Source organism: Leptopilina heterotoma, unplaced genomic scaffold, assembly GCF_015476425.1.
Source record: "Leptopilina heterotoma isolate Lh14 unplaced genomic scaffold, ASM1547642v1 Lhet_53, whole genome shotgun sequence".
NCBI classification, from domain to species: Eukaryota; Metazoa; Arthropoda; class Insecta; order Hymenoptera; family Figitidae; genus Leptopilina; species Leptopilina heterotoma.
Genome location: NW_025111115.1, coordinates 2325017 through 2351017, shown reverse-complemented (window position 1 = coordinate 2351017; position 26001 = coordinate 2325017). Strand labels below are relative to the sequence as shown.

At 22.0% G+C, this 26001-nt stretch overlaps 2 protein-coding genes and 1 non-coding gene across 3 annotated transcripts in view; 1 reads left to right on the top strand and 2 right to left on the bottom strand.

Annotated features, from left to right (window-relative positions):
- The window catches only part of LOC122508202 (neo-calmodulin-like), a 154715-nt gene that overhangs the window by 94372 nt on the left and 34342 nt on the right, over nucleotides 1-26001 (bottom strand). The window lies entirely within an intron of this gene.
- On the top strand, nucleotides 7339-9091 carry LOC122508200 (cytochrome P450 9e2-like). The gene has a single exon (XM_043621396.1). It carries the CDS (start codon nucleotides 7424-7426, stop codon nucleotides 8948-8950), a length of 1527 nt encoding a protein of 508 aa, XP_043477331.1. The 5' UTR covers nucleotides 7339-7423; the 3' UTR covers nucleotides 8951-9091.
- LOC122508304 lies at nucleotides 24358-24488 on the bottom strand. Its single transcript, XR_006302212.1, has one exon. It is a non-coding gene; the product is annotated as a U11 spliceosomal RNA (small nuclear RNA).

Below are 26001 nucleotides of genomic sequence, written 5' to 3'. Positions count from 1 at the left end.
CCCCCGCTTGTACCACAATTGATAGTGCACGGCGCAGGTCCAAGCACTTTCTTCCCCGTTGCTACACAAGGGTCCTTATACCCACACACACTCACATCAATCAGTACATTCAAGATACAAAAATGAGAAACTCACACACTTTTTTAAGAGAGCGAGTGAGAGAGAAAGAGACACAATTCGCATTTCATGCACTTTAGATTAATCGGCAAATTGTTTTCTTTAATAATTTTCAAAAATTTTTTATAAGTTGAAAATTTTTAATAAGGTGAAAATTGGTAATAAATTGAAAATTGTTGACAAGTTCAAAATTGATAATAAAGTTCAAAATTGATAATTAATTCAAAATTGATAATTAGTTCAAAATTATTAATTAGTTTAAAATTAAGAGGAGATTTCGACTACATTTTTAACTATATCAAGTAAATGATTTAAATCTTCGATAAAATTATTTTTATAGTAATTATAATTTATAGTAGGTACAATCTTTATTATTAGTACTTTTTACGAAAGGGTTTTACTCGTTAACATTTTGAATAAATAAATAAATAAATTTTTTCAGACACTTTTTGAATTTTTATTTTTCTAAAAAAATATGCAAGGTTGACACGCTTTTGCTCATTTCAAATTCCCTGACTTTTCCAGGTTTTCCAGGTTAAAAAACGAAATTTTTCCAAGTTTTTAAAACTACATTTATATTTTACAAAATTTTTAATTCTAACCTTTTTGAAATTAATCAACTTATAAAAAATTGTTATAGAACATGAAATGAAAATATAAAACATGATATCTTCATGTTTTATAATAATTAAAAATGTTGTACTGATAAAATCACCATTTTATACCTATTATAAGAATATTGTTACTGTAACTTATTCAAAATTACTTTCATTATTTTAATTCAATTATTGTTTTCCACAATTTTTAACTAAAATTCTTCTTTATAAAGTGTAAATGAATTATTATTAATAATTTCTGAAAAATTTCTTTCAACATTTTCAAATCCTTTTGTTTACAATTCAATTTTACGAAATTTCATCGATTATTCGGAAATTCTTCAATAAAATATATATTAGAAAATAAAAACTTGAAATAACTTCAAGAAAATTCAATTCAACTTTTAGAAAAAAATTAAATCTACACAATTGTAAGTTAAAAGTTGAAAAAATTCAAACATTCAAAGATTATAATTTGAAACCTTTTCAAAACTCAATTATTATCTAAAGTTTTAACTGAAATTCATATTTCAATCAATTATTATTAGGAAATTCTACGACAATTCAATTATTTAAATACAAAAAAAATAATTTATTGAAGAATTGAATGTTTTTTAAAATTCAACTCTAATTTAAAGAATTTTATCAACAAATTTTTAAATAGGTAATTGAAATTCTTTTGACGAATTTCAATAAAATTTTAAAGAACAATTTCATTTTTCGAGAAATTAGATCAAAAATGTATTAAAAATAATTGAATCACTGTAAAAAATTTTCATTGAATTGAGAAAAGTTTTTGAAAATAATTAAAATTTTGTCAAGAATTTTATTAAAATGTTTCTAAATAATTGAAATATTGCCAAGAATTTTATTAAAATTTTTGAAAATAATTGAATTTTAGAGAAAAATTTTAATATTTATAAAAATAATTGAAATTTTGACTATAACTTTTATTAAACTTTTGACTATAATTGAATTTCTGCTTAGAATTTTATTACTTTTGAAAATAATTGAATTCTTGAGAAGAATTATTTAATAATATTTCTTTTTAAATACCTCATTTTTTTTAATACAAAAATAAATAATTTATTGAATAATTCAATGTTTCTTAAAATTGAATTCTCATAAAGAATTTTATTAACAAATTTTTAAATAATTGTATTACATATTTATAAAAATAATTGAATCTCTGTAAACATAAATTGAATATTTTTGAAAATAATAGAATTATTGCGAAGAAATTTATAAAAAAAATTTTAAATAATTCATTTCTTTTGGAAAATTTTGTTAAAATAGTAGATATTGAAAATCATTGACTGGAGGAGAATTTAAAAAAAAATTGAATTTGTTAAAAAGAATTTCATTAAAATTTTTGAAAATAATTGAATTTTGGAGAAAAATTTTAATATATGTAAAGATAATTGAAATTTTGACGATAAATTTTTTAAACTTTTGACTATAATTGAATTTTTGCGAAAATTGTAAAGGCAACTCTTTTAAAATTAAATTAAGAAAATTGAATTAAAGAAAAATTAGATTTCAAGAATAAGCACAATAACTTTAGAGAACAATATCTACAAAAAAATTGACGAAAGAAGAAATTGATTTTTACAATTTTTGAAGCATTTTTAAATTAAAAAAGCAATCTTTTTAGTTTGAAAACGATTAAAAAATACCATTATTATTAAATTTTGTTCAGGGTGTCTACTATTTTCGTTCAACAAATTTCCCGGTTATTTTCTGGCTTTGTCCTAATTTTCCACCTGTTTTTTTCTCATCAAATTTAAATTTATTTAATTTCGAACATAAATAAATCTACAAATGACTTCAAAAAATTTTATTAGAGTTTTTATGAATAATTAAATTCTTTTGACGAATTTCTTTAAATTTTTTTGAAAATAATGTTTTTTTTAATAATTTTAATTGAAAATTTGGAGAATAATTGAATTAAACGCAAAGAATTTTTTCAAATTTTTTAAAATAATCTTGTCTGTTCATAATTATAATAAAAAATTTGATAAATACAATTTTATTAAAATCTATTGATACTAATTGAATTTCTGCAAAAAATTTTACTATTTATAAAAGTAATTGAATCCTTCCCGCAAAGAATTTTATTATTTTTATAAAAATAATTAAATGTTTGCGTAGAATTTTATTAAATTTTTGAAAATAGTAATTGAATTGTGGAAAACTATTTAATTATTTATAAAAGTAATTGAAATTTTGAGGAGAAAATAAAAAAAATTTTTAAACATAATTGAATTTCTGTGAGGAATTTTATGGAAATTTTTTGAAAATAATTGAATTCTTGTGAAGAATTTTTTTTAAAAATAATATTCAAAAGAATTTTTAGAAAATCTGAAGAATTTTGCTATTTATGGAAATAATTGAATTCTTGAGAAGAATTTTTTTACAGTTTCAAGAAATAATTGAATTTTGATAAAATTTTTAAGAATAATTACATTTTTCGATGAATTTGATATTAAAATTGTATTAAAAATAATTAAAATTCTGCAATAAGTTTTACTTTTATGAAAATAATGTAAAGAAATGTAATTTAAAGAAATTTCAATTATTTCGAAAATTTTCAATTATTTGTTTATAAAAATTCAATTATCTTGAAACAATAGAATTGAAAAATTTCAAAAATTTTATTTATTAGAATTTTCAAAAAAACTTTGTAGAAATTCAATTTTATTAAAAAAATTTAAGTAAGTATCTTTTTTGAAAGTAAGTGATAAAAATTATTATTATTTTCAGTTGAATTTCGCAAAATTTCTATTAATTCGCTAATTTCTTTTTAAATTCAAACCTTTTTGAAATTAATCAACTTTAAAAATATTATTATAAAACATGAAGATAACGATTACAAAATGTAAATTAAGTATTGAATAATTGAATGTTTCTTAAAATTGAATTGTTATAAAGAATTTTATTAAAAAATTTTTAAATAATTGAATTCTTTTAGGTAATTTTATTAAAATAGTAGATATTGAAAATTTTTGAAATGAGGAAAATTTTTGAAAATAATTAAAATTTTGACAAATGAATTTTATTAAAATTTTTGAAAATAATTAAATTTCGGCTAAGAATTTTGCTATTTATAAAGATAAAAATTGGGATGTTGTCGAGATTTTTTTGTAATTTCTGAACATAATTGAATTTTGAAATAAGAATTTTATTACTTTTGAAAATAATTGAATTTCTGCAATCATTTGTAACTTCTTCAAAATTCAATTTTTTAAAATGTTTTTAACTAAAATTCTTCTTTAAATCCATTATTTTTAATAATTAATTAAATTTAAATTAAAAAAATTTAAAGAGGGTCAAAATAGTTTTTGACCATTGATTTCCCCTCAAAAAATTACTATGAAAATAATTTTATGGAAGATTTAAATCATTTTCTTGATATAGTTAAAAATGTAATCCAAGTATCCTCTTAATATGTTGAAAATTGTTAATAAGTTGAGAATTGTTTATAATTTGAAAATAGCTTATAATTTTTTGAAAAATATTCACTTTTAAAAATTATAAAGAAGTAAGAAATGAAATATATTTTTGAAGACAGTAAAACGTTTTCTAAAATATTACTTTTTAAGAAGTTCCCAGAAAAATGATGTTCTTTCAGAATATAAAACTAAAAAAATAAGCATTTTCTGAATGTCTCCAGAAAGAGACACCGAGACACTTAAATAAATGATTGTAATGTTTTTTTTAAAGTACTTCCGGAGAACAAATTTATTTGAAGAAAATATAATATATTTGGATTAGGTAAATGTATATCTGTCTCATAGACTATTAATCTTTCTTTTTAATTCAAGAACAATTTTTATTGTTTATTTACCCAATGCAGAAAAATAATGGGGACTATGAAATTTTGTTAATTTTGTTCAATCACCACTACCATTGTAATCAACTGTGAACCGTCACATTTACTGTCCTTCATCTAACCTGTCGGCTACATTAAGTTTGACTTCACTAAAGGAGAGACATGTTCCTTCATCAGCAGTAGTTTCATTTCATATGATGTTTCAGCCTCTGAACTTTCTAAAGTCATTAAAACTTGTTTAAAATAACATGGAATTTTAAGGACATTCTATAGTAATGATATATTAAATAAAATAATTAATTGTTAATTCGTTACACTTGACAAAAAATATTGTTTTATTCAAATAACTCAATTACTTGTCTATTAACAAATAAATAATTCCTTGAGTCGAATAATTTTTATTTCAGTTTTTAAATCAAAACTTTGGTGAACTTCACAACGTTTATAATCAACGATTTAAAAAAAAATTTTTTCTATCTAAATTATAAGTTCTTTATGAAGAAAAAAAGTTTTTCGAGAATTCAATTATTTTTACAAGTAATAAAATTTTCCACAGGAATTCAATTATTTGAAAAATATTTAATAAATTTCGTTGCAAGAATTCAATTATTTTTATAAACAATAAAATTCATCGCTGGATTTCAATTATTTTTAATCTTTAATTTCAAATATATCCTTCAAAAAATGTTACTACTTATGTTTAAAAAATGTATTAAAATGTTTTAAAGAAATTAATTATTTAGTTCGAAACTTGTAATTAGATTTTTCTAAATGCTGATTTTTATTCTTTATGCACAGAATTTTACCGCATAAAATGGGTTTCAATATAAACGGTTTGTTTGTTTGTTTGTTTATTATTTTTTTTCTGCTTCACGATATTTCATGTCAAAGCAGTCAAGATGTTTACTGTTGTGGCTTCATTGAAAGGGCTCTCTGCTGGGGTAAAAGGGGAAGAAGGGAAGAAGGGAGGCTGAGCTAAAGGAGAACTTGTATCAATGATGCTTCTAACAACTGTCAATCGTTGTATCCGACATGTAGGTGTCAGCTTTACAAAAGGCTCATTCTATCACGTGAGCCAGATACCCTCGATCTTGGGGTAGAAAAACAGAAACAATTCTATAGCTCTTTTTCTCTCTCACATATTTTTTTTTAACAAAAGAAATCAATTTTCCGACTTTCTAAACATAAACAGAAATGTAAAAAAAAAATTCAACAAAAATGTATAGAATGTCAACTAAAAGTAACAATTTTCCCTTCTTCTTTAACACATTTAGTTCGCTTTATCGAAATTCAAAATGGCGGCTGAAAAATGGAGGACGAAATGAGAAAAATTTTTAATTGTCATAAAAACAAATTGTAGACATATTCTAACAACACAAATGTTTATTAAAAATAATTGAAATCCAGCGATGTTTAATGTTTAATTGTTAATTTTTATGGTGCCGTTAAGCTAGCGACCCGCCATCCGTCAGACGCCTAAAAAATCCAAAGAAGTCGCAACTGAATAATACGAAATGATCAATTCTTTATTCTTTCCTGTTCGCAATAATTTATTTCACTATAGAGTTAAATACAAATATTTTACAAACATAATTTAACATAAAAATTAATTGTTTATTAACAATTGAATTTTATAAAGCTGTTAACTTCGAAAGACTCAAAAATTCGATTGTCTGCTAATTGGCGGATGAAGTATTTTGACTAGGAATTTTGCCAAAATTACTTTACAAAAGTAAATTCTTGTAAATAAACATCTAATGAACATTAGACAACAAAAAAATAAATTGTTTTTTAACAATTGAATTTTAAAAGCTGTAACTTTTGAAAAACTGAAAAATTCAATTGTCTGCTAATTGGCGGATGGAGTATTTTGACTAGGGATTTTGCCAAAATCATGTTACTAAAAACATTTCTTGTAAATAAACATCTAATAAACAACAGGCAACAAAAAAATAAATTGTTTATTAACAATTGAATTTTTAAAGCTATTAACTTCGAAACACTCAAAAATTCGATTGTCTGCTAATTGGCGGATGGAGTATTTTGACTAGGGATTTTGCCAAAATTACTTTACAAAAGTATATTCTCGTAAATAAACATCTAATGAACAATAGGCAACAAAAAAATCAATTGTTTATTAACAATTGAATTTTTAAAGCTATTAAATTCGAAAAACTCAAAAATTTGATTGTCTGCTAATTGGCGGATGGAGTATTTTGACTTCTTTTTGTTTATTTTTTGTTGCCTATTGTTCATTAGATGTTTATTTACAAGAATTTTTCTAGTAAAATAATTTTGTCAAAATTCCTTGTCAAAATACTCTATCCGACAATTAGCAGACAATCGAATTTTCGAGTTTCGCGAAGCTAAGAGCTGTTAAAAAATTTATTTGTTAATAGACAATTGATTTTTATGTTAAATTATGTTTGTAAAATATTTGTATTTAACTCTACAGTGAAAGAAATTATCGCGAAAAGGAAAGAATGAAGAATTGATCATTTCGTATTATTCAATTGCGACGCCTATGGATTTGTTAGGCGTCTGGCGGCTGGCGGGTCGCTAGCTTCACGGTACCAATTTTTTTTATTTTATTATTATTATTATCATCTCAATAGAGCGGAATATTCTTTTCACATTTCTGTAATATAATTATTATTTAAATTATTATTTTATTAATTAAATTAAATTCAATTAGTAGATTTTTTAATTAGGCCAATATGAAGATAAATTCAAAGAAGCGCACCAGCAGATAAGATATTTGTCAGAATGAATATAAACATTTGTACATTCGCTTGAAACGCTTATTCCGATAATAAAATTCATTTAGTTAAGTGAAAAGTGAGTGCAGTTATAATTTGTTTTCCATTCATTTTCCATAATGGATTTATTAACATTAATTCTTACAATTTTTCTTCTTGGGCTTTTGTACTACAACTATTTTTATAATCCAAAAAAGAATATTTTCGATCACTTGGATATTCCATACGTGAAACCACTGCCTTTTTTCGGAAACATAATTCCTTGTCTATTAAGAAAATTAAATTACATCGAACTGGTGACAAAATTATACAATAAATTTCCAAATGAAAAATATTTCGGTATGTTTGATTTTCAAACACCAGTCATTGTGATTCGTGATCCAGAAATAATAAAATCAATTGGAATAAAAAATTTCGAATCATTCATCAATCATCGTGGATTTACGAACGAAAGTATAGATCCAATTTTTGGAAGATCATTATTCTCGTTGAAGGATAATCAGTGGAGGGAAATGAGGACAATATTGAGTCCCTCGTTTACGTCGAGTAAAATGAAAATGATGTTTAATTTAATGAGAAATTGTGCGGAAAAATTCACGCAAGCTCTGCTTGAAATATCCACTAATGATTCTCAGAACATTATTAATCTCAAGGATATTTTTACTAAAATCAGTGCCGATGTGATTTCAACCTGTGCCTTTGGTATTAATATCGATTCAATGAGAGATCCAAAAAATAATCTCTACATGATTGGTCGGAAAGCGACAAATTTCGATGGTATTCTATCATTAAAATTTCTACTCATCAGAAATTTCAAGAGATTATCGAAACTATTCAAAATAACGATCTTCAATTCAAGAGTAAATCGATTTTTTACTAATGTAATAAGTTCGAATATAAAATTTAGAAAAGAGGAGGGAATCACGAGGCAGGATTTTCTTCAATGGATGATGGACTTTCAGGACAATAAAAATGAGAATCGAAAATTATCTCTTGAAGAGATTACGGCAAATGTTGTACTTTTCTTTGTTGGTGGTTTAGATGCTGTTTCATCGGCCTTATCGTTTGCTCTTCATGAAATAACAGTAAACCCCGGGGTGCAGGAAAAATTACAACAAGAAATTGATAATGTTTTTGAAAATTCCCCAGGACATGAGCCAACATATCAAGATATAATGAACATGCCCTATATGGATGCGGTAATTAATGAAGTTTTGAGACTTTATCCAATTGGAATTGTTGACAGGATATGTAACCGCAAATTCGAACTTCCTCCAATTTCATCTGAAAAAGAACCAATAACTGTGAGTCCAGGGATGTCGATTACGTTTCCCATGTTTGCTATTCATCGTGATTCTCAATATTTCGAAAATCCAGAAAAATTCACTCCAGAGAGATTTTTGAACGAGAAAAGAGTCAATGCTAGTAGTGCAACTTATTTTCCATTTGGTATAGGACCGCGAATTTGTATTGGAAATCGTTTCGCCCTAATGGAGATTAAAGTTGTTTTATTTTATCTTTTAGTGAGTTTAAATTTTCAATCATGTTGCAAAACATCTGTACCGATCAAATTTAAGAAAGATTGTTTTCTTTTATTACCGGAAGGTGGCTTTTGGTTGAAAATTGAAAAGAGAAAATTTCCCTAAAAATTCTCAGTGGTTCTCTGATTTCCAGACTTTTTACTGACTGATTTTGCCTTTTTTCCTGACCCTGAAGAATATTCTAATTCACTCCAAAAATTATTAAAATTTCCAAATATGTTGTATTGCATTTATTTACGAATTTCCTTAATTGTAAAATTATCCAAAAACAACAATAATATAAATAAATAAATAAATAAATAAGTTATAAAACTTCATGTTTTATAACAAATTTAAGATGCCAGAGTGATAAAATCATTATTTCATATCATCAGAATATTGTAACTGATAATCAGAATATTGAATTTGTAATAAACAAATTGAATGTATAAATAATTATTGATATAAAAATGAAATATAAAACATCTTTTTTGTATACATAATGAATTTATCGTATAATTTTTTAGCGAAGTTATCACGAATAAGTTCATGGGGTTAACTTACATTAGATTATGTATTATTATATAAAAAATTTGAAAATAAAAATTATTTGATAAAAATTTTAAAGTTGTAAATAATTTTTGTTAAAAAATCCAAATATAAAATATCACTAGCAATCTTCTTATCGTATATTTTTTTAGCGAAATTATCACTAGTAAGTTCATGGAGTTAACATAATTAGATTATGTATTAATTAAAGTGATCAAAAAACAAACAGGAAAATTGTAGTGTAATTTTCGGAAAAATGTATTAATTGCAAATTTTCTTGATTAATAATTTATTAAGTACTGTACTGAAGAAAAAATTTTGTTTGATTCCAACAGCCGATTACTTGTCTATTATCAAATAAATATTTACTTGAATTAAACAAATTTCATTGAAATCAAATAAATTTTATTTGAATCAATAATTTCAGTATTTTAAATTTTAACGAATAATTTTAATATTTGAACCAGTAATTTTTGGATTTAAACAAATAATTTTAATATTTGAACCAATAATTTCAGTATTTTAACGAACAATTTCAATATTTGAACCAGTAATTGTTGTATTTAAAGACTAATAATTTTAATATTTGAACCAATAATATTTGGTTCCTTTGTGGAAAAAATTTTTCAAGTTTAAAAACTCTGAGAAATTATTTACTCAAATAATTATTAATAATTTAAATAATTATTTAAAGTTTCAAAGACTAAAATACCTACATTTTTTATTTGTTTTTACAAGAAAAAAAGGAGAAAGAGGGTGAATTTTCATGATATAAATAAATAATTAAATAAAGAAAATAATTAATAAAATTAATTGTTGCTTTCAAATGCTCGTTAAGAAACAATTGACCTCTATATTTTGATATATGGTATCATACAATCATATAAATTGTAAAAGCATTATATAAATTACATAAAAATGTGGTATATGACAAACAATTTTAATCCAACTCGTGAAGAAAAAAGCTCATTCGCATATACATGAAATTATCGACCACTTTTCACATTGTCAGATAAAAAGATTAAAAATTATGAGGACAGAATATGAATAAATAATAATTTGTGGAACATTTTCATAATATCGAGGAGAAGGTTTTTAATTATTAATATTTTGATCGTTAATTTAATTAATTTTAACCAAGTAGTTCATAAAATATGCAGAAAAAGGTGTCTGAGATATTTTAAAATACTCCATTCTTTAAGACGTTTTTTATACACCTAGAAAAAAAGGTACATTTTTCTCAGAGCCAAATAAAATTTTTATTTGTTTCAAAATAAACATTTGGATGTAGTTCAAATTTTATTTAAGTTCAAATAAAAATTTTATTTGTCACGAATAAAATTTTTACTTAAAAAAATTAAATAATTTAGTAGGCTTATTTGAGACAAATGCATTTTTACTTAACTTACAACAGAATTTGGTTCAAATTAAACTTTTTTCTTCGTGTATTTTCACATATTTTTTCAAAATTTATTATTATTTTAAAACTGGAAAAAAATTTGATTAAAATAATTGATTATTCGACTATTATCAAAATCAATTAAATAATTACTTGAATCAAATAATTGTTGTTTAGATTAAATAAATATTTCTTGGAATCAAATAATTTTTATTCAAATCAAACAAATATTTCTTAAAATCAAATAATTTTTATTTAGATTAAATAAATATTTGCACGAATCAAATAATTTTTATTTAAATGAAATAAACATTTCCTGGAATAAAATAAATTTTAATCAAGTGAAATAAATGTTTACTTCAATCAAATAATTTTTATTCAAACGAAATAAATATTCTTTGGAATCAAATAATTTTTATTCGAACAAAATAAATGTTTACTTGAATCAAATAACTTTTATTCGAATAAAATAAATATTTACTTGAATCAAATAATTTTTATTCGAATGAAATGAATGTTTACTTGAATCAAATAATTTTTATTCGAATGAAATGAATGTTTACTTGAATCAAATAACTTTTATTCGAATAAAATAAATATTTACTTGAATCAAATAATTTTTATTCGAATGAAATGAATGTTTACTTGAATCAAATAATTTTTATTCGAATGAAATGAATGTTTACTTGAATCAAATAACTTTTATTCGAATAAAATAAATATATTTACTTTGAATCAAATAATTTTTATTCTAATGAAATGAATGTTTACTTGAATTAGATAATTTTTTATTCGAATTAAGTAAATCGTATTTGCTTCAAATACTGAAATTATTAATTCAAATACCAATTAATTGATGAAAATACAAATTCTGAATTATTTAATTAAATGTAAATATTTAATTGACACTAGACACGTAAATCCGTTATTGGATTCGAATAAATTTTCTATCAGTGTATTATTATTTTTTTTATAAAAGTTAAAAATAAAATAAACTTCAAAGATTCGACGGTAGAAAAAAAGTCGCAGTATATATCAAAAAAGATATAACTGTAGTTTGGATACAAAAGAGCAAAAAATGTTTTAAAATTCTTTTCTCATAGCTAGAAAAGATAAAAAAAAATCTGTGAAAATTTCAATTTTTTTATAGTCGTTCAACTTCAATTTAGATAATAGTAATAAATAATGGTTAAGATAATTAAGGTTCGTATTTTTATATTACCGAAATTTATACATTATTAAGTAGCTTCGATTTTAGGAACGTACATAAAAAGATTCTAGATTTTTATGAAACACATAAAAGACTTTTATTAGATATCTGATCGATGTTCGTAAAATGTGTATATAACATGTCAAGAAAAAAAGTATATATAAAAAAAAGTATTCATTTTATTCGGGGAAAAAAACTGAAGTAAAAAAAAGTGAGAAATAGACTACAGGACTACACACAGTAGAGGAAATTAATACGATTCAAACCTCAGTTGCAATTTAATAGGCTTGCCGTGGTTTCCTTTACTGAAAGTTTTCTACATGCCAGAGAGAATTCAGCTCAGTGATTGAGTAGTGCAGACCAACGAATGGTCAGACTGGTTTGTTCAATTCGAAAACTTTTTCGTTTAATATTTAAAAACTTATTTAAACATATATTTAAATACCAAATATTTATAATTTTCTTAATTCTATTTTTAAACTACTTACAGTGTAAAATAAAATTTTAAAAATTAAAATTTTAAACAATTACTTGCTTATTGTTAAATAAGTATTTACACTGAATAAAATTATTTGATTCAAATAACCGATTAGTTATCTATTATTATCAAGTAAATATTTTCTTGAGTCAAATAATTGTTATTTAGGTCAATTTAAATTGTATTTGAAATTTTAAATCAATAATTTTAGTATTTGACGAAAATATTAATATAAACATTTAATTGATTTAAATAAAAATTATTTGATTCAAGTAAATATTTAATTGATAATAAGTAATCCATTATTTTAATCAAATTAATCTTAATTATATTTCAGGAATCACCGTGATTTTTTCTTTTTTCATGTACTTAATTTTAAGAAAAAAAAAAGAATTTCCAGTTTTAAAATGAAGTTTTAATTTTAAAAAATGAGTATTTTTAAATTTGTCCTAAAAATATATTAAAGATTTTATCTAAATCCGAAAATTTGTCAAAAATTACGAAGAAACCTTGCAACGCCAGGTAAAATTAAAAGTTTATTATTTAATTTTAATTTTCAATAACATTCTTTCTTCAATTTATAATAAAAACTATATCATTATTTCCAATCTCAATAAATTAGTTCATATCTTCTGTACAATGAAAGAAAAACTTAAATTCATATTAAAAATTAAATTCACATTCTCTGAAATTTTAATTTTATTCATTCCATTTTCATAAAAATAATAGACAATAAAAATAAGAATAATTTAATACTTTTATTTTTTATTATTTTAATCTATTTCTTGTATTTTTAATTCAAATTAAAATTTAACACTTTTAGAAATAAATTTTCAAATTCGTGAAAAATTTTAAAAACTCAATTTTTCTAAAGTTATTCTTCTGTAATTTTTAAATAATTAAATAATTATATTTCTCAAGAAATTGAGGTTCAATTTTCCGCTATTTTCTTTCAATTTAATTAATTATTTATCAATTCCACAAAAATATTGCAGAACAATTTTTCGATTGGAATTTTAATTATTCGTTTAATAATTATATTTTACCTATAATTTATAATTTTATACAGTTAAATATTATATTTACTTACGAAAGAAAGTCGACAAAAAACACATGTTGTTTACTCACCTGAAACAAAAGGAAAATAATTTATATTAGAATTATTATCAAAAAATAAATAAATAATTAATTAAACTATTTAAAACCAAGAATTTATAAAATGAATTATTTTTATCAAATTTTTCAAGTTTTCACAATTTTTATTGAAATTTTTTAATTTCTATTTAATTCAACACTTGACAGTGTCCAACTGTAACGAATTGATACCAAAACTGTGGATCAAATTATAAATTGATTTAAATTTTTGTCATCAATTTGATCTACTTTGGTATATCAATTTGATACTTTCAAAAAAAAAACTGCGAATTAAATAGTATTTGCTTAAAATATTAAAGTTATTATCCAATTTATTTGATTTCAATAAAAATTATTTGACTCCAGTAAATATTTATTTGATAACAGACAACTAATAATTTATTTACTTTGTTTGTTGAAATAAAAATTTAATGTATAAACGTTTTTTCAATCTTCATTTTTTTATCGATTTATGATAAAATTAAAAATATTTTTCCTCAATTTAAATCAATAAAAATAAAATTTGATTGAAAAATGAGAGTCAAAATAATGTAAAATAAATGTTAAATAAAATTAAATAGTTTATCTCGATGGAAAAATAGTGAAAAATTGATTTTATACAGTAGATGGTAATGTACCAACTGTTGGCTATTCTTAAAAATTTTCTACATTACCGCCAGTGAATATTTTCAGTTTATCGACATAAGGTTAAACATATGTTGATAATAGTTCTGTTTTACCATTAACCAATAGAGAAGTAAACGTTTAATTATTATTGTTTTGTTTATGACCTTGTACCATCTGCAGTTAATCATGAATATTATTAATTACAATTGTAAATAATTGTAAACAATTGTAATTTAAATTTATTTGTCTCATTTGTTTTTTAATACACTTGTCATTAATAAATAATAATAATAATAATACGAGTGGGTAATAAAAATAAAGTAACAATTTTATTATTTATAGCTTTACTATCATTTTATTTTAAAAAAATGTTTTTTATATTTATTTATTTTATTTGAATCAATAAAATAAAATTATCAAATAATTTTCAATTACCTATAATTTTTTTAGTTTTCAACGTTCAAATAAACGGATTTTTTTTACTTAAACATTTTTTAAATTAATGACAAATAAAAAAAAAATTATTAAAATTAAATATTTTCTTACACTGAAAAAAAAAGTTCATTGAATCAAGTAAATGCATTTTCTTGACCTGATTTACTTGAAACAAACCCATATTTTCTTATTGGAAGAAATTTATTTTCTTGTGTCAAGTAATTTTGAGCATTGATCAAAGTTATTGGAATAAGAAAATATGGGTTTGACATAAGTAAATATCTTACTGTTTCAAACGAACTGTTTTACATGCGCCAAGTCTCGAAAAAGTATTGAATCAAGAATATCATGTTCTCACGTCAAGTAATTTACCTTGAGTCATTTGGTATCTTGAGTCAAATAATTTTTTTATTTCCTTTAAAGCAACTATTTATTTCATCCAACACCCATAGTCTTGAGCCAAGAAAATGGGAAGATTAATACAAGTTAATAATTGTTTCAACTCAATTAAAAATTATTTTGTTTCAAAGAAATATTAATTAATCTAAGCATTTCTTTTACTTGAAGCATTTCTATATTCTCATGTTTCAAAATCATTAATTTCTTGCGAGAATGTTATATTTTCTGGAATGAAATATTTTATTTATTCAATTCAATTAAGTGTAAGATCTTAATATAAGTAAATATTTGTTTCAAGTCGATTAAAAATTATATTCAATTAATCCCATATTTATTTGAAGAAAGAAATTCATTTTCTTGTGTCAAGTAATTATTAGCATTGAACAGAATTCTTGAATTAAGAATGTAGTATTTGGCGGAACTAAATATGTAATTATTTCAACCAAATATTTTACTTTTCCGAAGTACCAAAAAGTATTGAATCTAGAATATATGTTCTTAAGCGAAATAATAAAGTATTGTCTGGAGAATTCATGTTTCTTGAATCGAATCATTTTATTTATTTGCTTTGAAACTTTTTTTTACTTAACACAATGCCGGTGTTCTTGATCCAAGAAAATATTTTTCTTCAAATGTATATGCAACTTAAATATCAGTTTTTGAAAACTGTCCATTGAGGCTAGGATGGCATAGTGGTAGCGTGACGGCTTCTGGTGCGTGCAACCCGAGTTCAATTCCTCCGACCGTGGAAAATTTTCTTTCAAGGTATATTTGTTGTATTTGTGTTAAGTATTAATTAAATGTAAATATATATGTAAAATAATAATTATTTAATTATTTAAATAAAAAATATAAATGTTAATTAATTAAATAATAAAAATGTTTGACCTAAGTATTAGAAAAGATGGGATGGAGGTAAGGGGGGGGGGGTAATTTAAGTAAATAATTTACTTGTATTGAGAAAGTATTTTTTTGATTGAAAACTATAAATTTTCTCAAATCAAGAAAATATTTTCTCGGACAGAGAACATACTTTCTTGATTTGATACATAAATGATTTTGAATTAATATATTCTGCATTTCTTACATGCTACTTAATTTCTTGGTAGAATTCCATATTTTCTTGGATCAAGAATATCTGTTCTTCTCACAAAATAAATGTTTTCTTCATTTAATCTTGAATTACTTGAACGAACGTTACAAAACATTGAATGAATCGAATAAAATAATTCAATCATCTATATATATTCTTAGAACAAGAAAATATTTTATTCATTTAATACATTTTATATTTCGTATAAGAAGATTAACTTCTTGGTCGAATTCCATATTTTCTTGGATCAAGAATATATGTTCTTCTCCCAAATATCCTATGTCAAGAAAATCGTTTTCTTGAATCAATACTTTAATAGTCTTGGCCGTATTCAATCCCACGATTTTCTTCAACCAAGAAAAATTTTCTTGGTTCAATACTTTTTTTTTTTCAGTGTAGCTAAGAATATAATTCTTAATTAATGAATAATTATAATTATAATTCTTAATGAACAAAATAATTTTTAAAAAAGTACAAACTGAAGGAGGAAAAAAATATTTATTTGAATGTTTGAAACTTTAGGAACGTTAATTACAGTCCAAAAACAAAATGTTTGAATAGATAATGAAAAAAATTAGATTTTAAATAATTCGTAATTTTTGTTTAGTGAAATCTTTAATTAGATTTAATTAATTATTCATGTTTTATAAAATAAATATTTTTTTAAGACAATAATATAAAATATAATGTTAATAAATTATTAACATTAATATATCATTAATTAAATTTTTCTTTGTTTGAATTTCGCGTTAAAATAGTTGATTAAATTGCCGCCTAGATGGCATGAAAATTCGCTCACAAACGAAATGAAAGTAAATATTATATTTGGTTTTCTAATATTTTTTTCTTCCCCTCTAAATCTGAATTAGTTATTAAAATTAAAAATAACTTATTAGCAAAATCGTGGCCGACTTTTTGCTTCAGTAGTTAAGAAAAAATAATCTATTTTTTGTAGATAATTATAGTAATTATTAGTAAAGAAATAATTACAAAAATAGTCAAATTTCACTATAATTAAATTAATTACAAAAAATTTCAGTTATTTTTACATAACCCAAAAGTAAATGTAACTAAATTTAATTAAATTTTAATTAATAATTATTAATTAATTATTATTAGTAACTATTTCATTAGCAAAATATTACTGTTTGAATCAGAGGCTGACTTTTTACTAGAAAATTAGTTATTTTTTAATTTTAACTAATTCTAATTCAAAAAGTTAAACAACTTTAGGCGATGCTTCATTTCGTTTGTGAGCGAATTTTCATGCCATCTGGGTGGCAATTCAATGAACTCTGTTGGCGGGAAATTCAAACAAAGAAAAATTGAATTCAAAATATATTAATGTTAATGTTGTTTATTAACATTAATGTTTATGTCACTTATTAACATTAATTATGTGTTGAAGTTAACGATCACTCCGAGTCAAGCCATTTTTTTTTTTTTTTGTTGGCTTGACTCGGAGTGATCGTTAACTTCAACACATAATTAATTTGAAAACCGAGTGATAGAATCATTGTTATATTATTATTAACAATAATGTTTATGTTTAAAAAAATACTTGTGTAAATACTAAATTCCCACCTAATATTCAATAACATAATTTGAATTCATTGAATCAGACAAAATTTCTTTCCAGTGTGTACATTAAATTAATTCAAGTAGGTGCTCACTGTTTACTTTTGATTAAAGGAAAAAGAAAATAAATAAATGAATAAAAGATAAGAAGATAATTTCTCTAGATACTAATTTACACTTTGTTTTAATATATGGAGGATTCTCCAGGGCACTTTTGAAGAAAGTTTCTCGAAAATTGATGCGGGATTCAGAAGTCTTAGCTATAGTCAAAGTCTGCTGCCTGAGAATTTCTATGTTCAATATTCAGAGCACACAAAACATATAATTAACGCTCCTTGGCCTCGGCATTACTGTGTGTGAATGTGTGTGTGGAATGTACGAAATGGGGGATGCACAAAAGTAAACACACAGGCAAAGGGTTTCACGTGAATCGCCTTGTACGCCTCGTGGTTGCATATGCATATCAATTCTTGGATACCGATGAGCATCAGCTGTGGGTCACCATAGAAACTAGTGTGGTTAATCAAGCGAAAACATTTTCAAGCTTCCTCGAACATGTCGATCCAATAAAAAAGACAAAGGTTTAGAATAAATATGTTTACCTAGTAAAACGAAAAAAAAAACTATGAGCCCTCTTTTTTGGATGATAGCCCTTTTCGTCTACTCTCGAATCTTTCCTCTGTACTCAATATTTCCACTTTCGTGACTCGAAGGATTTTCAATTTTTCTTTTTAAAAAAATTATTCTCCGCAGTGAAATAAAATTTCAAATTTTTACATGAGTTTGAAGTTCGCAACGATTTTTAAAAAAACCGAAAAAATGAGATTTATTTAGAAATAATCACTAAGTTTTTTTTCTTAATAAATCGGCACGAAAAACACAATTTAAATTGTTGTCAGAATAATATTTTTTGCATTTTATTAATTAGAATAAATTTTTTGAGGGAAAAAATGGTGGTTTGATTGCTTCACTTGAGAACGCCAAGGTCGCCACCAGATGGCAGTGAAAATTCCAAGAAGACTCCGAGTCTTCGACTCGGAATAATCGCTATCTTCATGTTTTACAATAATTTATACTTGCATAAAATTTTTCAAAAAAAAAAAAAAATTAAATTATTTTCAGGAATTTTAATAAAATTAATTGCAAAATTCAATTATTTTTAGGAATTTTAATAGAATTCATTGCAAATTTCAATCATTTTCGCATAAGTAATAGTATTCATCATAAGAATTCAGTTATTCTCAAAAGTAATAAAATTCAATTATTTTCAAAAATTTAAATAAAAATTCATGTCAAAATTTCAATTATTTCCAAAAAATTTTCTTAATTTAATGATTTTCAATATTCAACTATTTTAATACAATTTTCCAAAACAGAATTCAATTATTAAACAAAAATTTTGACAAAACTCAACAAAAACTTTCAATTATTTTCCAAAAAATTGAAAATTTCACAGGAATTCCATTATTTAAAATAGAATTTGCATAAATTTTTTCGAAATAATCAAATGTTTTAAAATTTGGCATTAAATTCTTCGTAGTAATTCAATTATTTTTATAAATTTTAAAATTCCATTCAGGGATTTAATTATTTTCATAAATAATAAAATTATTCGGAGGAAATCAATTATTTTCATAAATAACAATATTCATTACAGAAATTCAATTATTTTCAAAATTAACAAAATTCAATTATTTTTAAAAAATTTTCTGAATTCAATAATTTGTATAACTATTATTTTAATAAAATTTCCCAATAGATTTCTAGTTCTTAAAAACAATTTTAACAAAATTCTACACAAATATTCAATTATTTTCTAAAATAATAAAAATTTCACATGAATTCAATTATTTACAATAAAATTTGTATAATAAATTTTTCGAAAAAAATCAATTGTTTGGAGCTTTTTTTTAATATTCTTCTCAATAATTCAATTATTATAATAAATAATAAAATTCATAAATCAATTCATAATCAAAATCATAAATAATAAAATGTAAATAAATTCCTTGAAAAATGTATTTATTTTCAAACATTTTTTGCAAGAATTCAATTACATTTCACAAATAATGAAATTCTTCGCTGAAATTAAAATATTTTAAAAATCTTCTACTTTAATAAAATTTCTCAAAGGAATTCAATTATTTTCATAAATAATAAAATTCTTCACAGGATTTCAATTATTTTTAATACAATTTTAATTCAATTCTTCGAAAAATGTAATTAATTTCATAAATTTTATTAAAATTTTTTGAAAGAAATAAATGAACAATTATCAATTATTTTTAATAATTGTTGCAAAAGTTCCTAGAGAATTTTCAAATTCATTTGTTTACCATTTAATTTTATGCAATTTTGATTGTTTCGAAATTCTTCAATTAAATATTTAAAAAATGAAAACTTGAAATAATTACAAAAAAAAAAAAATTCAATTCACTTTAAAATTTTAACTAAAATTTATTTTTTAATTAATTTTTTTATTCGAAAATTCTATGAGATTCCAATTTTAAAAAGAAAAATAAATAATTTATTGAATAATTGCATGTTTCTTAAAAATGAATTCCTATGAAGACTTTCATCAACAAAATTTTGTAAATAATTGAATTCTTTTGACAAATTTTAATAAAATTTTTAAGAAATAATTACATTTTTCGAGGAATTTGGTTAAAATTGTATTTAAAAATAATTAAAATTACAATGATGAGTTTTATTCTTAATATAAATTTGCATTAAAATTTGCATAAAATAAGAATTAATAAGAATAATTAATTATAATTAATAATAAAATTAATGAATTAATTAATTTATAATTAATTATATTATTAATTAATAAGAATTTTTTTTCTGTAAAAACTTTTATTATTTATAAAAATAATTAAATTTTAAAGAAGAATTTTATTATTAAAAAATTTTTAATTGAAATTTTGACGAGAATTTAAAAAAAAAATTTTGAACATAATTGAATTCCTGCAAATATTTGTAGATTCTCTAAAATTCAATTTTTTTTAGTGATTTTAACTTTAATTTTGATAAAAAATTATAAAGACAAATCTTCAACATTAAAAATAATGATTTTTGAAATATGCGGTACAAAAACAACAAGTAATGTTTAAATTACTTAAAGAGAGAAACAGGTATTTAAAAAAAAAGAGCTTTAATGATTATTTTAAGATCATCTATTTTAATAACTACTTTGACGGGTTCAGAAAGAAAAGAAAAAACGAAGGTCGGAATCAGATATATAAAGGAATTTCAAAAACATGATCAAAGGTATTATATCCTTGACTATAAATCTACGTGCGTGGGAAGAAGGTTTCTGATGTCGCACACCTACCATCGGCAGTAGTGAAACCAAATATTAAGTCAGACAGTTATATACGAACTCGAAATAATACCAAAAAATTACGGTCTTCTTTTTTCCTATTTTATTTTCATTTCTGTGTGTGGAATTTTTTTATTCTTTTTATTATAAGTATAAATATAAGTTTTAAATATAAATATAAATAAGTGTAAATAAATATAAATAAATATAAATAAATATAAATAAATATAAATAAATATAGATACCTAAATATAAACAAATGTAAATAAATATAAATTTAGAAATATTAACAAAAAAAATTTAACTATAAATATAAATCGACTGAAAAAAATTGATTTAAATAAATGATTACTTGTTTGTTAATAAATAAACAATCCCTTGAATCAAGTAACTTTTAATTAAATGAAATAAATATTTTAAATAATTTTTATTTAAAGCAAAAAAAATATTTACTTAAATAATTTTTATTTAAATCAAATAAATTTTAATTGAACCAATAACTTCATTATTTAAAGAGCAAATATCATTTAATTGAAATGGTATTTGCCTTTCTCACGTGGGTGAAGTTCACAACGTTTATGTTTAATAGTTAGAAAAAAAATCCGTTTTACGCTAAAACAATATTTTTTGTTTACAAATTTTTATTTTTTATATTGTTGACAAAAAAATATTGTGGAAAAACATTTTTCAGACAAAAATTTGAAGAGAAAATATTTTTTCATTTAAATCGTTGATTATAATGGACATATATTTTTCAAAAATTGCAAATTTACTCTAAACAAACGAGTATCATTAAATTAGGGTACTTTTGTAATTAACTGCAAAATACACTTGTTTCATAATATGCATAACTTTATAGTCTAATTATATCTTTTAATTAAGTATCATATTTCCAACAAACATTTATTATTCAAAATTATAATTAAGACAGAAAATAATTATAAATATAATATTATAAGTAGTTAAAATAGACTAGTTTTTTTTCCAGCATAAGAAAATTTATTTATTTTCAAAAAACAATTACTTGTCTGTTAAAAAATAAATATTTATGTTTGTTAACTATAATTTTTTCCCTACGTCAAACAAATAGAAAAAAGTAACTAAACTTTTACTTAGTATAAATAAATTTTATTTGGTTGAAATAATAATTTTATTTGGTTAAAATAAAAATTTATTTGGTTGAAATAAAAATGTTATTTAGTTGAAATAAAAATGTTATTTGGTTGAAATACAAATTTCATTTGTGTTGAATAAAATTATTATTTGAACCAAAATGATTTATTTGATTTAAATAAACTGTAACTCGTTCAGAGTTACAGTTTATTTAAATCAAATAAATCATTTTGGTTCAAATAAAAATTTTCCCCGGTGTTAATTAAATATTTGCTTCAATTCAAAATATTTCACGAATTTATTGGTTCAAATAAACAATTTATTTGCCACAAATACTGAAATTAATGGTTCGAATAAAATTTATTAGATTGAGACACGAGAATTATTGGCAAAAAGAGTAAAATTTATTTGATTTAAAAATTATTCGAATTCAAAGTAATTATTTATATTTGTAAATATAGTGAAAAATAATCGTTTATTTAAATCATATTAATAAATTATTGGCCATTTAATTTGTATTTTTTCTAAATTTATAACTACATTTGTATTTTGAATCTCGGGCAAATTGAAAAACAAGTGTTGGTAAATGATTGAAAATGTATAGTCGTGAAGATGAATAAATTTTCGGTGCATCATTGAATTGGAAATTGTGTGTGCTATAGTAAAATGAGAATCAATGGGAATAAATAGGTGATCATTAGGTATCACCACCGAGCACACATTTCTCGATTCTATAATCATTTTGAAATTGTGAGAATATATATATTATGGTGTGTCATGGTGTGTGATCTAGGTCGGCTAAGTAGGGCATCAACATTCTAGAACTCTTCCATTTCAAACGCCATGGTCTTTTCTCAAGAACATATAATATACTTTTCAAAAACCTTTTTTTTCATCTCTTATTTTTTGAATTACTTTATACCATTCCCTTTCAATTATTCAACAATAAAAATTCCAAGGCTAGATTACAGGTTATACATTTTAAATAATGTACATATATTATTATATTAATAATAGATAAAATAAATATAAAGTAATACTTTTATTATTTAATTCTTTTATCCTTTAATATTTTAAGTTGAACTAAAAAAATTAATGGAAGTTTTTTTCCTATGTCGTGAAAATGTTATTTTACTAATAACTATAATAATTATTTTTTAATTATCAAGGGTTGTTACAAAAATTTAATTTGGTATTTCAAAAAAATTTATGCAAATTCTATTTTTAATAATTGAATTCCTGTGAAATTTTTTTAAAATTGTTGAATATTGAAAATCAATTAAGAAAATTTTTTGAAAATAATTGAAATTTTGACACGAATTTTTATTTAAATTTGAGAAAATAATTGAATTTTATTACTTTCGGAAATAATTGAATTCTCGTGGTAAATACTATTATTTATGAAAATTTTTTAATTTTGCAATGAGTTTTATTAAAATTTCTGAAAATAATTATATTTTGTAGAAGAATTTTGTTTATTCATTTTATAAATATAATTGAAATGTTGACGACGATATTTTTTTTAGATTTTTTGAAAATAAATGAATTTCTGCGAAGAATTTTTTTAAATTTTGAAAATAATTGAATTCTTTGAATATTGTTATTTATGAAAATAATTGATTTCCTCCAAATAATATTATTATTTATGAAAATAATTAAATCCCTAAAAAAAATTTTAAAATTTATGAAAATAATTGAATTACTACAAAGAATTGACAAATTTTAAAACATTTGATTATTTCGAAAAAATTCATGCAAATTCTATTTTAAATAATCGAATTCCTGTGAAATTTTTATTTTTTGGAAAATAATTGAAAGTTCGTGTAGAATTTTATCAAAATTTTTGTTTAATAATTGAATTCTTTTTGTGGAAATTCATTAAAATTGTTAGATATTGAAAATTATTAAATTAAAAAAAATTTTTGAAAATAATTGAAATTTTGACATGAATTTTTATTGAAATTTTAGAAAATAATTGAATTTTATTACTTTCGGAAATAATTCAATATTCTTCTAATGAATATTGTTATTTATGTAAATAATTGAATTTTGCAATGAATTTTATAAAAATTCCTGAATATATAATTGAATTTTGTCGAAAAATTTTGCTATTTATAAAGATAATTGAAATTTTGATGAGAATTTTTTGAAAAAAATTGAATTTCTGGAAAGAATTTTAATATTTATTAAGAAAGCAGAGGCGTCGGTGCTAGGTGGCAGCCAACAGCCTCAAAGAACAAAAATTATGTACTGGGTATGTCTAGATAGCCATACCCCGTCGAAACAGTTTGAATCGACGCGCTATTGAAGTAGCGAGTACCCTTTTTGAATTGTACAGACGACTAGTCGCTCTTATATAGAGTGCGAGATTCGTTTCTCTTATGGGAATCCCAACCGCGGCCACCTTGCGGAACCTGGAGTAACCAAAACTCCAGATTTCAGTGCGGGGAATTACAAAATTGTTTAGAACTTTCATTCCTGTAATATAAAAATTAAAATAAATGTTAACGCAATAAACTTGACGACAAAAAAAAACTCATTTTAGACACTTCATAAAACTGACAATAATTCTATTCCTAATTTTTTATTTTCCTGAATTTTTCTTAATTTCCATCAAAAATATTTACTTCTCTCTTATCCTGCGGAAATAAATTGAATTCCTGCAACGAATTTTATTGTTTATGATAGAATTTAAATAATTATAAAAATAATTTTATTCTTACGAAGAATTTTATAAAAATGTTTAAATAATTGATTTCTTTCGACTAATTCTGTGAAAATTGTAATTTAAATAAAATATTAAAAAATATTAGAAAAATATTAGAAAATTCTAATTTAAATAGTTGAATTCCTGAGAAATTCAATTCATTTTTATTATTAATGAAAAGAATTGAATTCTTACCAAGATTCTTATAACCAAATTTTTAAATAATTGAATTCTCTTTGAAAATTTAATGAATAAAATTGTAGATATTGAAAATGATTGAATTGCAAACAGATTTAAAAAATAATTAAATTTTACAAAGAATTCTATTTAAATTATTGAAAATAATTGAATCTATGTGTGGTATTTTAATTAATTTTTTTTTAAATAATTGAATTCCTAAAAAGTATTTTATTATTTATGAAAATAATTATATTCTTACGAACGATTTTATTAGAATTTTTTAAAATAATTGAATTTTCAAGAAGAAAGTTATTACTTTAAAAAATCAATTGAATTCTTGTGATGAATATTGTTACTTATGAAAATAATTGAATTTTGCAAATATTTTATAAAAATGACTCAAAATAATTGAATTTTCGGGAATAATTATGTTATTCATCTTTAATAATTGAATACTTTCGAAGAATTATTTATGTAAATTATTGAATTCTTTGGAAAAAATTTATTAAAATCTTAAAGAATAATTGAATTATTTCAAAAAAATTTAATTAAAACTGTATGTAAAATAATTGATTTCTTTTGAACAAATTTATTATAATATTTGAAAATAATTGAATTCCTGTGAAAAATTTTAATATTTATGGAAATAATTAAATTCTTCAAAAGAATAAAAAAAAACATTTTTTTTTATTCTTCCAAAGAATAAAAAAAACATTTTTCTTAAATAATTAATTTTTTCGAGGAATTGAAATTTAATTGTTAAGAATAATTACATTTCTTGAGCAATTCCAGTAAAATTGTATTAAAAATAATTGAAATTCTGCGATGTATTTTATTATTTATGAAAATAATTGAATTCTTGAGAACGATTTTCTAAGAATTTTTAAAAACAATTGAATTCTTGTGATGAATATTGTTATTTATAAAAATAATTGAATTTTGCAAAATATTTC

Coding starts and splice junctions, on each gene's coding strand:
- LOC122508200 (XM_043621396.1), top strand. CDS start 7,424: ATGGATTTATTAACATTAATTCTTACAATTTTTCTTCTTGGGCTTTTG.